At 39.5% G+C, this 17,028-nt stretch overlaps 1 protein-coding gene across 13 annotated transcripts in view; it reads right to left on the bottom strand.

Moving 5' to 3' along the window:
• IQSEC1 (IQ motif and Sec7 domain ArfGEF 1) overlaps positions 1–17,028 on the bottom strand; it is a 316,254-nt gene that overhangs the window by 196,976 nt on the left and 102,250 nt on the right. For 6 of the 13 annotated variants that reach the window (XM_053377718.1, XM_053377716.1, XM_053377733.1 and 3 more), the window contains exon 3: positions 855–941. The exons of 4 other annotated variants lie outside the window; for them this stretch is intronic. In XM_053377718.1, the coding sequence (XP_053233693.1) occupies positions 855–941 (87 nt within the window). Of the gene's footprint in view, positions 1–854; positions 942–14,504; positions 14,830–17,028 lie in introns of those variants that run through there. 3 more of the 13 variants (XM_053377730.1, XM_053377725.1, XM_053377723.1) reach the window with 2 other exon arrangements.

Consider the following 17,028-nt stretch of genomic DNA (forward strand, 5'->3'; position numbering starts at 1 on the left):
ATGCCTGGTAGCACCTCTTCTCCTATTGCTGCAATGAGAGCAGCACTAGGCCAAAGACAAGGTAAGGGAGATTCCACAGTGGCATCAAAGCTGATTGAGGCTAAATGGGGTGGGCTGAGGAAGAGAGGTGGTCTGTGCAGGGGAGCATCCCCCCCCCAAGAATGTGATCCCAAGTGAAACTATATTCCTGCTTTAGAGACTATAGTTCACAGAACGGTGTTAATGAGTGAGCTTTGACTCACACTTCTTTCGCAAGTCGCTTTGAATCTTCTTTCCTGGAAAAAAGTGATTACCGATAATATTTTGGAATCGGCCCTTTGTCTCAGGAAGTAAGACCTCAGGACTTCATAGATGTGTATGCTATGAGTTGAGCATGAGCACTGGAAAGAGCTTCTCAAATAGGTGGCGCACCCTCCTTGCATGCTCATGAGCAAAATCACAGCAAACACAGACCTGCTTATGGGCACTGTTTTGCCTGAGGTTTATTTATCTTGGGCAGGCAAAGGAGGAGTGGAAGGGAGCAGCAGAGCATGGTCTCAAGGTCTTGAGGGCTTTCTATGTGTTTGCTTGAAAGCGCCCTCACTGATGTATGCGGACGCTAATTGTTTAAATGTCATGGCATTTGTTTATTTAGTGAACATATAAACTGGGGGGAACTGGAAACGCTATACTGATTCTCTGTGGAAATTCTACATAGACCTGTACTATAAAAGAGTGTGTGCTTAAATGTTTTAAAATGTGATTTTTAAAGTAAAAAAAGTAATATTATCATATAGAGGTACCAAAAATAAATATAATAAATGGTCAGGCCTGTCTATGAAAGGAAAAAGTGGGTGGACCATAACTACTCTTACCTGTACTCTGAGTGTGTGGCAGGGACAGTGAGCTGGGTATGGTACAATGGAGCTGGACAGCAAAACTGGTGCAGAGTATTTATAGACCTACGACACAAGGAAAAACAAAGTCAACACACTGAGTGTCTATTAAGGGGCTTAATAATGGAAAGGTAGGTGCTAATGGTTATATCTGAAATGTTTCAATGAGGTTTTTTCCCCACTTTCTAAAAAAATAAAATAAATATATTAAAACTCTCAAACTCCAATTACTGGAAAATAAAGGGGAATAATCCCCATACAAATGTATGCATACATCAGAAATGAGTATGATGGGTGATTGCAATGAAGAGTTAAAATGTTGTTGGGGTGGGGAGGACCCCCTAAATGTATAACAAGTTTTTTAAATGGATGTCTTTGCTATATTCTGTACAGTAATAGCAAAGATATAAGTTAAGGGTTGGTTAGGATTTCTGCAGAAATATGAAGCAAGATATGCGGATCACTCTGCACCAGTCTAGCTGTTATTTTAAACTACTCCAAATTCTGTTATGCTTTCAGGCACTAGGAAAATAATCAGATACTCAAATAAATATAATATTTTAATAAGCTTGTGGTGTAATTTCTTAAGATAATGAACTATTTATGTAATGATGCAAAATCCTATTTTCCTTTTGATTCCATGGAACCAAGCACCAATGTATGTTCAGTAAGCCCTTTTTAGCATGAAAAAATATATAAATTTTACATCTTAAGAATTATTTCTCAGTATGCACCTGCAATTAAACCAGTCAAACAAAATATTGGAAAAATAATGCCAATGCATAAGATGACACAAAACGATACAACAAATAAAACAATATGTGATATACATAGTAGTAGTATGCTTCATGGCTGACATGTGCTATGAACATTTCAAGTTTGGTTTAGTACAGAAAATATTGTGTGATGAAACCGCAAAATCAAATTTCCTGAATAAAGCAATCTGGATAAGATGGTGAAGATGAAAACCCATACCAATGATCTGATATAACTGGTATTCACTAGCTGCAATCCATTCTGCAAAATAAAACTTGAGACTATTCATGAAAAGATTATAATAATGTGTATTAAAAGTACTCCACTTGGCTCTCTTCGCTTCTTTTGCTCATGGCAGTTTCCCGGGAGCTTCAATAAGCACAGTGTATTTTTAGTTTCAGGTGATTAAAGTCAGAGTCCTATGAGGTCATCCTCTTAAAAGATCAAAAAGACGAGTTAAGCAGAAATATGTCATGCTGTCTGTCTCCAGAAAGAGGAGGGAGTCAAGCACTAATCTTTTAAAAATGAAGGTCAGGTTGCTCTGACTCTTGCTGCTAAGACTTAGATCAGAAGCATCATTAGCAAGTGAGAATAGTCTACTTACTATATTCTACTATAAAGTTGAAAACAGATGGTCACACTTTCCTCTTGGGTTGTAATGTGTGATGACTTACAGTCAGGTTTTTCCTACTACAGTGAGTTCAAATGTAATACCAAACCATAGTTTGCCCACTTGTGGGCTTCGGCTCTGCCCTATCCACATCCCCTTATGCATTCTGCTTCCCTATCTGACTTGCAGGTTTGGAACAAGGCGTACAGTTTGCCATTGCGGCTGAATTGGCAAACTATGGTTTGTGTTTCTCCCTCCAACGAAAAATGAAAATCCACTTAAAACTATGGTTTCTAACTGTGATTTGGGGGAGAAGCAGTAGTTGGCTGATTCAGATATAATGGCAGGCCAAATAGCTTGTCGAAATCAAGAAGCCTAGAAGGAAACTGGAACAATGCACAAGGGAAAAAGGGACAGGGCAGCAACTTAGCCCAAGCATGGCCAAACCATGGTTTGGCATTACAGTTGAAATGTTTTACTGAGATGGTTTAGGAATGTTGTATTATCTCATTTTTGTTCCCGACATGATCCACATGTAAAGTTTTTATTTTGCTCATTTTGCTTTTTATAAACTTGTCTTAACAAGTTTATTGACAATGTTACCATGTATTTTATATTATTTGTAAACTGCTAAGAGCTTTTATTTATAGTTAAACGGTATACATATTTTGTTAAATAAGAAATATTATCTATGATAGCAAGGAGAAATATATCTGATTAAACATGAATCATATTGTTTATCCAAAATGTTCAAAGCTAAGAAGACTGATTGTTATACTTAACCAAAAACAGTGGGAGGTGTTTGAAAATCTTGAAACATCTTTTGGGCAGCAATAACACCCAAAAGAGTTTGATGGGCTGTTTTGCAAATACCGTATTTTTCGCCCTATAGGACGCACCGGCCCATAGGGCGCACCTAGTTTTTTGGGGGGGAAATAAAGGAAAAAAAATTTCAGAAAAAAGATCTCAGAACCCACAGGTAAAACCTTCCTTTTACAGAGTCTTAAGTTTAACCCCCTTTTAAAAAAAGCAACCACAAAGCACAGTTTTGCTACAAATAATTGACTGCTCAGAAAGTTTATACACAACCAGCACTGATAAGGTTTCCATCCTAAGAAGTCTCTACAGTGCCTATCAGTTGTGAATATGGGATCGTGCTCCTTATGGGGCAGTGATGTCCAGAATTAAGAGACAGTCCCTGAAAATGAGGCAGCACCCTGACAACCAAGCACTTTAAATTGTTTTGTGTTATTTATAAAAACTTTGGGAGGGGTCCGCACCATAGCCAAAGCAATGATGCATAAACTGACATTTCAGAAGTCTGACAAATGATGCATTTGCAAAGGCAAAGAAATCTGCAGTCGTTCACTTGGGAGTGTTGCTTCCTTTACCTCTCTAGCCTTAAGGCTCACTGCCTTTTAAAAAGTACTCCGGCGGGGCTAAGAAGGCATATCCCCGGTTTTTTTGCAGTGACTTGCCCGTGAATGAGCCATCCGGGCGAGTCACAGGCGGCAAGCAGAACTCTTCGTCTGCTCCGAAGCTGACTCAGGCGCACTGCACTTCAGCGGAGAAAGTTAGCACAGCTGGAGCTTGGCGTCTCCAAGCAACAAGTCCACAAGTGATAAGCAGGCGCGCAGTGATCAGCCCCAAAGCGCCACCAGAAGCCGGCAAATCCGGAAGGCTAACGAAACAAGAACAAGCAATGCCTCCCCTCCCGCTGCTCCTTGGGCAGATGCTTCTCCTCGCCACCCCCTCTGCTAATGCAAAGTGCCGAAAGATCAGCGGTTGTTTTGCAAGCGGCTCTTTGCCGCCTTAAGCGCTCAAGTCCCCCTCCCTCCGCAGCGCTCCGAAAATAAGTTGGGAGATCCCTCTCGAACCTCTCCGGCTTCTCTCCCCGGTGCCTCCCGCCGCCCACCCCAGCTCAGCTGCGTCCGGGACTCAGGCTGCTGTACCGGGCAGAGATCTGGGATCCCCCCTTCCCTCGCAGCCTGCACCACTTCCAAGGAAAGAGGGGCAGCCGGACGCACAACGTCAGGCAGCCCCGAGGTGGGTGGGCAGCCGAGGAGTGCGTCCTCCAGCGCGGCGGGGCTCTCCATGGGCGGCGCCCCGCTGTCCTCCTGCAGGGGCTGCGCTCGGCTCTCCCGTTGGGTGGCTCTGTGGTCCCGCGCTGCGTGCCCGCCTGCTCCCCCAACCCCAACCCCGCTTGGCCGCCCAACCTGCCCACCAGCTCACCTGGCTGGGGCCGGAGGGATATGGGCTGCATGTCCCTGGTTCTCCGCGCGTCAGGAGCAGCTCGCCTTTCCAGAAGCAGCAGCAAGTGCGGCTGCAGGCGCTGCGGAGCTCGGCCAGACGCCCCGGCATCGCCTCGTCTCCCGCCCAGGTGGAGGCTCCCCGCGCGCTGCATCCCTGCCGGAGACGGAATGGGCGCCTTCCGTGGGAACTCCTGCCGGGCTCCCAAGGCTTTCACTGAAGCCTGGATTCGCCCCATAGGACGCACACACATTTCCCCTTCATTTTTGGAGGAGAAAAGGTGCATCCTATAGGGCGAAAAATACGGTAATTTAAATTTTTTTAAGTCTTCCTACTGAAGATATGCTGCAAAGTTTTGTTTTGTTTTCCATTTTAGTCTTAATTTCTTTCAAGCATCCTTTAATTCCCAAGTTGTTGTTTTTTTCTTGAACAGCCATTAAATGCCTCTAATTTCTAAGTACCATAAACAGTAATAAATCAGTCCTTGCTCAAAAAGCTGAATATAGTATTTTGGGATCTGGGGCTTTGGCTATCACCCGAAGAACTGTATGCTTATAACATGACTTACCAGTGCCACCATGTCATCATTAGTACCTTTTTATTATAAGCAGAATTTCACCTTAGAAATAAGTCTGCAATTAAAAAAATCTAAAGCCATATTTCCCCATACAATCACTTCGCACAATGGTCCCTTGTTATTTCCCAGTCACTATAAATTCAAAGTATAATTTGTGGACCAGTTTCTATCTGTAGACTGTATTTCCTACTGTAAACAAACGATGTATTCCTCTTATCTAACAGACAAAATTCTGAAAGCTAGTATTTGTTTAATAAAACATTAGCAAATGAATAGCATCTTCTGCAACCATGTTCATCAGTTGTCAAATCCTTTCTGGCTGCATCTCTGTCCCAATACAAATGCACCATCTGGCTAATCGGCATAGAAATAAAAAATGCAGGCTTAAATTGGGGGTGGGGCAATCTGAATTGAGACAGCAGCAAGCAATGGAAGATAGTTTTCTTTGTGTAAACAGGAGAGGGAATCTATCAGCTCCACACACCAACCTCCAGTTTAATGTGCAGTTTGGAACTCAGAGCCATGTTCCAAAGAGGAAACCACATTCAGTTCCTTTGTCTCTCACCTCCCTCTCTTTCTCAAGTAAGCAAAGATACTTTCGCTACTAAATACATTTTTGTGTAAGAAGGCTTTCCCCTGCAGTGTGATCTAGTGATTACTACTGGTTGCATGCAGTAATTGTAGCAAAATTCATTTTAGAGTAATTATTTATTGCATTTCCCCTCATTTTATCTTATTGTGCACCTCTTTGAGAGCTTTGGTGGGTGGGAGGGTCAGGTGAAGAACAAGGAAGAGGTAGAGAACAGAGAATGAGAGTGACTGATTGGGTGGCTGTTAACATAAAAGGAAAGGCTGTTGGAAGTGCATCTCCGATTTTCAAGGATGGGAATATGATGCGCAGTCAGAAGCCATTTGGGAAAGGAAAGGATCAGCCGGGCAACCACTCCCATGATTTACTGGCAAATCACGTAAGTAAAAATGAAACATGAATGAATGTCACTGTACTTGTTGCTTTAAAAACAGGGGTGGTTGTGGTAATCTATATTTTTGTAAATTGGGTTTCTGGAGTAGGGTGTGTCATGAGACCTACTTTACATAGGATAACCGTCTCTTTGAAAGTGCCATCTATTTAAATGGCCGTGCAGTACAACTATAAGCCGGTTCCTGCATTGCTGGGGATTGAGTCTCAGGGTCTTTCCAACATTACAATTCTATGATTCTATGAAGAGAGAAAAGGGCCTGTGAAATTGTCCTGCAACAGTTAACACCTGGACAGCAAACCGAGAAGGTACAGTAGTCTCCTGGTGAGATATAAATTTATTATTAAAAAAAAAATCTACACATATAAACTAACACATGCACATTTAAAGTGTATTTGTGCTCTCTTTTCTGGTGGTGCATTCACTCCCTCTTTTAGCAATGTGTAAGTTGTCATGCTATTCCGGAATTCAATATAGCCTGGTCCCCAATTCTAAGGGTGTAGAGAAAGAGGAGACTGCAGTTGGCCAATGGAAGGACAACCCATTAATAGTTACATGGGGGAATCTTGGTTATCACAAGAAAGATGATTGATTGATTGATTGATTGATTTACAGGAAGATGCTGAAAAGAAAGTGGAAAGAGAAAACTAGGTGTGGATTGTTTGGGAGAAGGACAGCAGACACATGTTATCTAAAGGGAATGCCAATTTTTAACTTCTGAAGAGAGAGGTGGTAATGCTTCAATGTACATACAGGCCATCACTTGGAAAGCTGTGGAAAAGATTGATGCTATAATTGCTCATTGGTAATGAGAAAGGTGTTATTGATTATCATCTGTCATGGATTCACAGATCTTGAATCACTAGTCACTTCTGGCTATGGCTCAGTTGCAAAAGAGTTATATAGTACACATATGTGTATTACAATCATTTCATTTGCCTTGCAATTTGTGGTTTGCCTCATCACATTTGTCATCCGTAGCTATCTGCTTACATGTACTTATAATTCCCACTTTCTGCTTGTTGGCTGCTGGAGTCTCACGGACAGAAGTGTTACTATTTTCATCTATGAAATGTTAAAGGGTATGGAAACGTGTAAGAAAACCAAGCAGTTCCTGTAAACAAACACTACAGTTTGAATTGCCGTGAGAATGGGAGATTATGGCTGCTCAATAGGTGAAAAATTGAGACTGAAAGACGGCGCAACTTTTTGAAAAATGCAGCTTAAGTTTAGGGTGAATTGTACTTTTACAATTACACTAAAATGCCTCTGTGTGTAGTTTAAAGAAAACAACCAGCAACAACCTTCAGCTGTAATTACTGAACCCAAGACAGAAAAATCTTTGCTTCCTGTGAAACTAGTGCTCCTTTCCTACCTGCTTAGTGAAAAAAACTTCACTATTTTTTTTAAATCACAGGCTACATGTTGGGGTAACACTTACCAAGTGGTCCAGCCTGTCTCTCTTTCCCCTGAAAGGTTTAGGGAGATATTCCCACACCTGCAAATGGATTTCCTGGTATGACCATGTAAGCATGTAATGTCACCTCCTTTTGGGCTATCAATTTTGTTCTATAAATTTTATCTCCCACTACCTGACCTTTTCGGAACCATGTTCGCTTTACCCCCACCCCATCCCCTCAAAGGACTAGAAAAAACCCACTGTGAAAGTTTGCCCAAGCACTAGTTATAATGGCCCTTATTTAACAACATTAAGCTGATGGCACCCATTTGTTATCTGCCAGCATTTCTACAATACTACATGCCAAATCAAGTGCATATTAAAATTTACTAACTAAATCAGATAACATTTCCCATGTGTGACATACCGTAGAGCATTAAAATTGTTTGGATCATCCAAGATGAAACCCATAATAAGATCAAACCACTCTAATGCTAAAACAAAGGCAGAAGCAGCAGAACAAATTAAATATAAATTTATTCTCTATATACATTTAGCTTCTTTTGGTGATTTTCCACAGCGTATTTGCCTTCAACTGAAACATTTTAATCGCGCACTTAAAAACAACATATGACTTTCTTGGTTTGTGAAGCTCTTAGTGGAATTCTAGAATGACATTTTTTAAACGACTATTAAAGAAGCAAATTGCAAATCTGCATTGGAGTGGAAATTCCAACAACCTGATAAAAATGAGTGGTATCATCTATGTTATTAAAACATCATCAACAGGAAAGAGGGGAAAAAAGATGATAAATATTCTAGGGAAGGGGTGCAGTTCAGTGGTAGAGAATCAGCTTGCATGCAGGCTACTGGGAAAGACTCTTTACCTGAAACCCAGGAGAGCCGTAGACAGCCAATGTAGACAGCACTGATATAGATGGACTGATGGTTTGGTTCGATATAAGAAGAAGAAGAAGAGTTTGGATTTGATATCCCGCCTTTCACTCCCCTTCAGGAGTCTCAAAGCGGCTAACAATCTCCTTTCCCTTCCTCCCCCACAACAAACACTCTGTGAGGTGAGTGGGGCTGAGAGACTTCAAAGAAGTGTGACTGGCCCAAGGTCACCCAGCAGCTGCATGTGGAGGAGCGGAGACGCGAACCCGGTTCCCCAGATTACGTGACTACCGCTCTTAACCACTACACCACACTGGCTCTCTAAGTGTAAGGCAGCTTCCTTACACTTACTATAAATTAAAAGTTTTAGAATCCATTCCTGCCCCTATTTGCTCATATAAATTTCCCTGGAATCAGTGGGACACACCATGTATCCTGCATCCTATTTGCACAGGTTATTCACTGGAACTCCCAACTTCAAAACATTGGCTTATTTTTCTTTTCTGATAGAACTATGACCTAGAGATTGCTCCCCCACCCCCAGTGTGAGACTTCAGGCTGCAACAGTACCATTTTGAGAGAGCTTATGTAGCAAGATCAAGTCCTGGCTTTTTCATCATAGTTAACGAATTTAAAGCAGTCCATGCTTTTAATAGCCATAACTATGATCAAGTCTTAACTAGGCACAGACCTTGACCATGGTGAAAGCTACTGGGGATTTTGGCTCCGCTGACCATTAAGTATGATTAAAGCTTACATCTGTACCAACCTTAGGCATTCTCAAGGAACGCTGGCAAAATCTGAAAGGAAGAGCTGAACCTTCGTCCTCTTTCCAATCTCTTAACCATGGTAACCAGCCCATACAGTTTGAATCATACAAATCCTCGTTAAAATACATGTACACTTAGAACTGAAAACATATGGTCTGAAACTAGTTACATTTGCATTGATGTTTGCATGGTCCCCACCAACAGACGGCTATGTGGTTGTAGAAAACTCCTCATTTTATTTTCATATGCACAGTGTTAAAAGTTGAGATTATCAGCCCAAGGAGCAGTGCTACTGAAAGTTCATTTCATAGATAAACTTAATGAAGATCATCGGTTGAAAAGAAGATTGCCTCTAAATGCAGCCAACCACCCCCCCAAAAGAACACACATCACAATCATAGTAATTATTATTACTATGTCTAGATATTTGGTGATCTACATTTCAATTGAGAATTTAGAAACAATTAGCATGATCCAGTCCCAGCATGTGAATTCAGAGATACAGTATAAGGAACACTCGCACTCATCTGCACCAGTGAAGAAGCTTCAAAATAAATTGTACTCAGATTTCCCAGGTGCCACACCAATGCCATGCCCAACTTAGCATGATGGGGTATGGGCATCCTCCCCTCCCATCAGCATCAAGCTGCCTATGTATTTGCATGTAGACTGCTAGTGCTTGGAATGCACAGAAGACAAAATAAAAATCATCTTCTGGGATCAAATCAAAATATCTAGTACAGCATTCTGATAGCAGCCTGCCATATGTCTTTGGAAGCTTTCAAGCAGAGCAGGGAGACGATGTCTCTCTACTGTCACTAGCATCTGATCTTCAAAGGAATATTACTTCTGAAAATGGAGGATCTGGCTCACTCTGGTGAGCAGATACAGGAAGTGTGCATATGTGGAAACTATATTGAGAGAGCACATTTCAATATCAACTGAGAATTCTGGATTTAGCAGTCAGCAGGATTGAATAGATTCTTTGTGCAGTGGCTCACTGACTCTTATAAACAAGACACTGAATTCTGGATTTGGGTAGCCACTGCAACTCATTCTACGCATTCCTTCCCAGTCTGAAACTCAGGGAACTATATAGATTTGACCTAGACACAAGCTTTCTTCTCTCTCAACAATTAGACATGCTGTCAGTGCATGGAAGGGAGAGTAGGATTATGCTTGCTGGCCCCACTGCAATCTCTGTCTGTTAATATGGCTTTGTGTATGCAGAGCCTATGCACGTAAATTCTGTTTCAAAGCAACATAGGGACATTGGAGGGTACAGCCAATGTGCATTGCCTGTACACAGGTCTGCGTGAAAAGAATGAAAAAACCTCTGGGAGGGATTGTCCTTCATGGGCTGTGTTGATGTTGGGATTATGGTGTGACTTTGCTGCATTTGCCCGTAGATAAGAAACTGAAGTACGCCCTAAGCTTTTGCTATAAACCTGTATGTCCTGTGTGGCATAGTGGTCAGACTGTTGAATTCTTGGTTAAAATCCCCACTCAGCCAATGAGCTCGATGGGTGACCTTGGGCCAGTCACTTTCTCTAAGCCTAGCCCTCCTTCAAAGGGTTGTGAGGATAAAATGGGGGGGGGGGGGGAGAGAAAACCATGGTATGCTACCTGGAGCTCCTTGCAAGAAAGGCACAATGTAAGTGTAATATAATAGTAGTAGTAGTAGTAGTAGTAAAGGTATATGAAATCATGTGTCCACATAAATTAATCAGATGAACTGTTCATTTTAAATTGATGACTGATTTGGAAATCACTCCCCAATTCTATACAACCATAATGGATATTAGAATCCTGTGATACAACACCTTGACAATTCTTATTCAATAGAATTGGCATACATTATGACTCACGGCTATAGCATGAAGTGCTTAAGTAAAAGCAAAAGATACCCACCAGACATGAAAGAAAATGAAATGTGGCTAATTGGCAAAACTCACTTGGCTTCCCTTATGAGAAGACTCCTATTAGATTCTGTCACAGACTTGCTTATTAGCATGGTAAAGAAAAAAGCCCAAGCTAATCCATTTCTTTGCTGAAGTATATGAGGTTCTTTGCAGATATTTATTGCTAGCCTACAAAGCAGAGCTTCCAGAGCTTCTTAATGCAACTTCTAAATTCCATCATGAATCTTAAAAGAATCTAGGGTTTTCCAAATGTGAGGTGCTGTATTGCCTTTTTCAGAATGGAGATAAGCCCATTTTTAAAAGAATATACTCCACCCAAATAAAACATGCTATGAAAAAGGAGATTTGTTTGTTTATGCGGTCACCAACAGGCATAAAACAACTAGCCTTTCTAGAGATTTCCGCTTTGGTCTCATATCTTTATGAGTCATATTTTCAGAGGTTATTTTTAGCTATGAGTTTTAAATAGGTCATAACTCTTTCCAAACCTTCACCAACAGCCAAGTAAAATTTCCAAAATGATATGCATTCCTTGGTTTCAAACAAAATAAGGTGGTGTGTTTATATCAGAAAATCAGTCAATCACAAATTGGTTCAACAACAGATATCACCTTACCTATTATATTTCTCTTCTAATGCTGTTTCTAAACCTCTACAACACTTCATGGCTATTTTAACAATGCAATGTTAGCTACATAAAACATACTGTTCCTTTCTGTTACCCCTAAGTAACCAATTTATTTTCATCAGTACTCAGCACGAGATGCCAGCATAATATGCATGTTGTAGAATATAATCAACTTAGTTAACATTCCTAATGGTGAATTATTAATAAATTATTAACAGAAGAAACTGAAGTAGCAGAGAAATTTTAAAAGAACAGCACACAATACATTCCTGATAACTGACAATTTTCTCATGATTTTTTTTACTATACAGCAATTCAATTGGGTGATATCTAACTAAGTCGGACTCAGAGTAGACTGATTGAAACAAACGGACTTCAGGTCCATAGATTTCAATGAGTTTGAGTATGACTAACATCAGATATCAGATATCACCCATCAAATACTTAAGACAGATACATCGGAAAGCTCATTTTAAAAACAATACTATGTGGAAACAACATGGCAGTAGCTAAATAGAAAAATAAAAATATTGAGATGGTGAAAGGAAATCATTTATGGTAAAGCAAAGTTTGTTACCCAATATGTGTTTCATCCATGGAAAATCTCTTCTGCTAAAATAATAGAACCCATCTATGTTTCTGGTAAAGGGCTGAAGACAAGATTTTGAACACTCTTAACAGCTCAAAGTATCTGTTCATGGTGTCAGTGTGTCTGTGTGTGTTTTAAAGAAAAGCTCTCAAATATCCAGACATCATGAAAATATTTAAAGGCATTATTTGAAACATCAAGATACAATCTGTGAAGCCTTCGTTTGATCTATACTTCTTGCCAGATATGACTTTACCTTTATATATACCCTTAAAGAAAACAAATACTTTTTTTTCAATCAAACTACAATATAAAACTTGAAATGAAAGGAGACAAAGCCTTACATTCTACAATACATGTTCTCACATGGTCCTGGCTCTGTTACACATGGAAAGGAGACATTGCTATTTGATTTTTAAAATAAAGCACTGGCATTGTAAGGAAGTCATCTCTAAATAACTCAAATAATTAGATCCACAAGGAAACCCTTCCTCATCAGGACAGGCAAGTAATGTGCTAAGGAACTAAACAGTGAGCAGAAGTCACGGATCATCCTCGCCACCTTACAGGTCTGTATAACGGTGGCATTCGTGATCACATATTGCTCGAGAAAACAATTAATGTTGTTATATGAACGTAATATATTATCATTATAGTTCTATACTGGACAACATATTATGTTTTCCTGCACGGATTATACAAAGTCGATTTAATGTTTGCTAACCCCAACCCAAAAATCAGAACCTCTGCTAACTAATGCAAGTGAAGTCTAGTATAGTAGATTTTTTTCCATCGGACAAAATAGCACTAAGACATTGGGTTGTTCACCATTTAGAGTACAGAATGTAGATTAAGTTACTGTCTGAATCCAGGCACGGAAAACTGGCATAAAATATCAGCAATCATCCAGATAGTCAAAGAGATACTTCTTACTTTCACCCCAAAGCTGCAATCCTCAAATGTACCCATCTCAATAACCAATACTCTGGAATAAGTTGTTCCAAGGGTTTCCTCCCACAATAATTCCTCCAGAACTACTTTATTAAAGTTAATGGCAATGGGCTGTGGTTTGAAATCTCGATCCAAATGCAAGCAAAGTCAACCTTTTGGATTAAAGCCAGTTTATTCCCACTGAAACCTTTCATCCAAGCAATAGTTACCTGTGAATATAGAAGTTTTGCTTCTTAAAATGGAATACTGGGTTTAAATTTAACTTCAGCTGAGTTGTACAAATCAGACTTCAATTAAGGTGAATTATGGCAAGGTCTGTGCTGCATAGCACCTCTCTCGTACGTGGCTGGTTTTCAGGAAGTCTACTTGTGGGGATAAGCTTACTGGGAACTGGCGGGTCAAAAAATGCAAACTTACGCATTACAGTAATAGATTTGAACACTAACCACATTCTGGTACTTCTATTGACATTAACAATGCACAATACGATTGCAATAAAATCAAGACATATTTGAAATATTGAACCTTTTGAATTCTGTGCTTCAGACAAAATGGTGGAATTAGCATAATACAGTGAAATATACTATCAGGCGTTCATCTATTTTTTGTCTAAATCTGCTTAAAGTGATAGGCACACTAGTATAATTGACTTTATGACTGCAGGTTCATGAATCAAAGTCTATGGTGTTCTTCCAATATATTCACCTCATACAGTCTCCTTATGACTGCAATTTCCCACCAGGATTGTGGAAACTATAATATTATATCATCAAGAAAAACCCCAAAAGCACACACATTGCTCTGAAAACTAAATCCCTGCAGTGTTAATATTATGAACAATGGCTTATCTAGTACATTAATACTGTGCCAAGCAGAATGAAAGTATATATTGCTGTGTCACAAGCAGCATCAAGGACATATATATCTAAAACCATTTTCTAAATAAGCAATGAACAAAAGCATTTATACAAAATGGAAGGTATTTATCATTGAGAAATACTCCTAAACACAATCTCTTTCAATCACTCTTTTGCTGAAAAATCCCATGTTTAAAATAGCCAGGTTTGACCAAATCACTAACAGGTCTCTCTTTATTTCCTATGATGCTGAATTATTTCAACATTTGCAGCCCTGAAGCCATTCAGCTACAGAATTTCAACATGCACATCAATGTGGTGCTGGAAGGTAACACCCATAAAATGGTTCGTGAAGAGAAAGCTGCTGTACTATGAATGAATTGCTATTCTTATTCCCATCTTCAATAATATGGATGCTAATGGATAACAAAGAGGAGAATACTTACAAATTACACCTTCTGCAAGCCATCCTTGATTTTTTGAGAAGACTCTTTGTTTCTTTTCTTCTTCTAAGGTAGAACACGTCTCTCCTCCAGGAATCAAAATTCACATTCACAGCTTTCACAGACTCATTCACTCTCAAAGAGGAATACCACAGATAAGGGAACCTGTGATGTAACCAGCATCAAATGCTGCATCAGATGAACCCAAGGGCTCTAAGGGGCTATATTTTGCAAAAGGAAAAGGTTTTTCTGAGGAGAAGGAGGAGGAGGATTGGCAGTGTGCAAGCCACGAGTACGGGACTCACATTTACGCTCTCTGTCTCATGAGAAATCTTCAATTTATAATGAGATTATTGTATTTAAAATAGAACCACAATTGCATTCTCCTATCTTACTGTTTCATATTTTTTTAAAAATCAGATGATGCAGTTTTAGAATTCACCATCTTTTTATGAACAGTGTAGTACAGTCCAAACTAGAAAAAGGCCATTGGTCCTTTTATCTCCATGGTAACAGCAGCATCTGTGGAGGCAAATTCTACACCCTTCTTTACTGCAGAGTCAATATATAGTGATACACGATGCTGCTAACTGACAAAGCAGAAGATGGAAGAAAAACAGGTGAACGAGAATATATTTTGGTAATTTGTTTCAGAACTGCTTTATAGCAATATTTAGATGTAAAGGGGCATTTTTGTTTTACATGATAGTCCTTCCTTCAGTCTGCACTTTGAGCATCATAGTTCGTCTGCTGCTTCCAGTATAGGTATTTGAGGAAGCTATACACATGCCTCTTTGATTAAAAATATGCACACCATGTCTTGACAATCAGTGTACACATAAAACACCTTAAATATAAGAATATTGCACCTAATTTCCACACATCTTTTAAATTATCTGAAATCTAATCATATAAAGAAAACTTGCATTACAAAATGTTTGATTTTATTAAAAAACAACAACCCTCTCCTTCCCCACTTTCTTCAACTGTTGCCTTTTCATGATGTTTCTCCCTTCCAAGGCCCATTTACCAAAATGTCTATACAAAATAAAAATGGAATGGGGAGTGGCACTCTTACTACTGAACCATTTCACTAAAAGCTCCGCTAGAATAGAAAGAAGCCTCATGCTATGCTTTCTTTGAATAAAGACCCCTGAGGAACATTTCCTCTAAGGTGATAGAATCTAGTCAGGGACCCAAGGAAGCAATTCACTCATAACAATCTTACTGACTGCCATAGTGAACAAGGGAAACTCACCTAAATTTTAGAGTGATTCAGCATTCTTTCAACATAATTAAGATAGCCAATCTGTCTCTTTTGGCAGATGAGTCATTATGATGCCCATCTGCTTCCATTAGTAAGTAAAATATATTACAAGGACAATGTATATTCATGGATAAGCCTAAGGTATGAACAAAAAGCTATCATACAGCCTGAAAATGTTTCAGCTACCTAATAGAGAAAGTTGTCAGACCAATGTTGATCATCACCACAAGGTCTAATAAGATTCTTAAGTAGCAGAGGTACATGGGGTTTTGTGAATGGTGACATGCTTAATAATTTAAAGAAGATAAAGTAAATAAGGGAAACATATTTTATTGCTGTGTTTGTAACATTTGGCATGCACATCTGCAACTGCCCAATGTTTCAACATTAGGTGGATCTTCGTATCTTATATCTCAATTTTCCTTCAATTTGAATTAAGGTTATTATTTGGCACACACATACAAGGAAGCAATGGATTATGGGCATCTGTCCCAACATTTCAACAAACTGTTTTGCAACTAAGCCTTCTCTGGAGCAAAGTAAAAGGTAACTAAACTGAGTATCTTCCAAATAAATGGATCGTATGGGAAATCTTTTATAAAGTAACATTGTCACTAGTTATCTAAGTAGATTTGTTACTAAAATGACAGTTCATTTAAATAATAGTGCCTAATTTCACTTAAGATGGCCATGCATTTAAAAATTAATCAGAGTTGCAGAAAAGCCTTTCTATTATTAATTGATTGTAATATATGAGAAAGAAGGAGGGAGAGGGAAAGAGAATGGCAGCAGCAATTTACCACAGTTTAAAAAAATTTCCTGTTAAAATATTTTGAAAAGAATAATCATGGCAACGATGTAAAATTCAACTGAAGCCTCTTGTCTGCAAGGATGTGCTGTTTTCTAAGCATTTATGTCCTATCTCCTTATGCAGCTTAAGTGTGCACTGTTCATTTGCATTTTTGTATGCTTAATCCTCTCCCACCATAGGGATAGAAAAGTCCCTCATTGTAGCAATCCTTTCACTAGATCACAGTGGTACCTCGAGTTAAGAACTTATTTCGTTCTGGAGGTCCGTTCTTAACCTGAAACTGTTCTTAACCTGAAGCACCACTTTAGCTAATGGGGCCTCCCACTGCCGCCACACTGCCAGAACACGATTTCTGTTCTCATCCTGAAGCAAATTTCTTAACCTGAGGTATTATTTCTGGGTTAGCGGAGTCTGTAACCTGAAGCATCTGTAACCCGAGGTACCACTGT

This window comes from Podarcis raffonei, chromosome 2, assembly GCF_027172205.1.
Source record: "Podarcis raffonei isolate rPodRaf1 chromosome 2, rPodRaf1.pri, whole genome shotgun sequence".
In the NCBI taxonomy this organism is placed as follows: domain Eukaryota; kingdom Metazoa; phylum Chordata; class Lepidosauria; order Squamata; family Lacertidae; genus Podarcis; species Podarcis raffonei.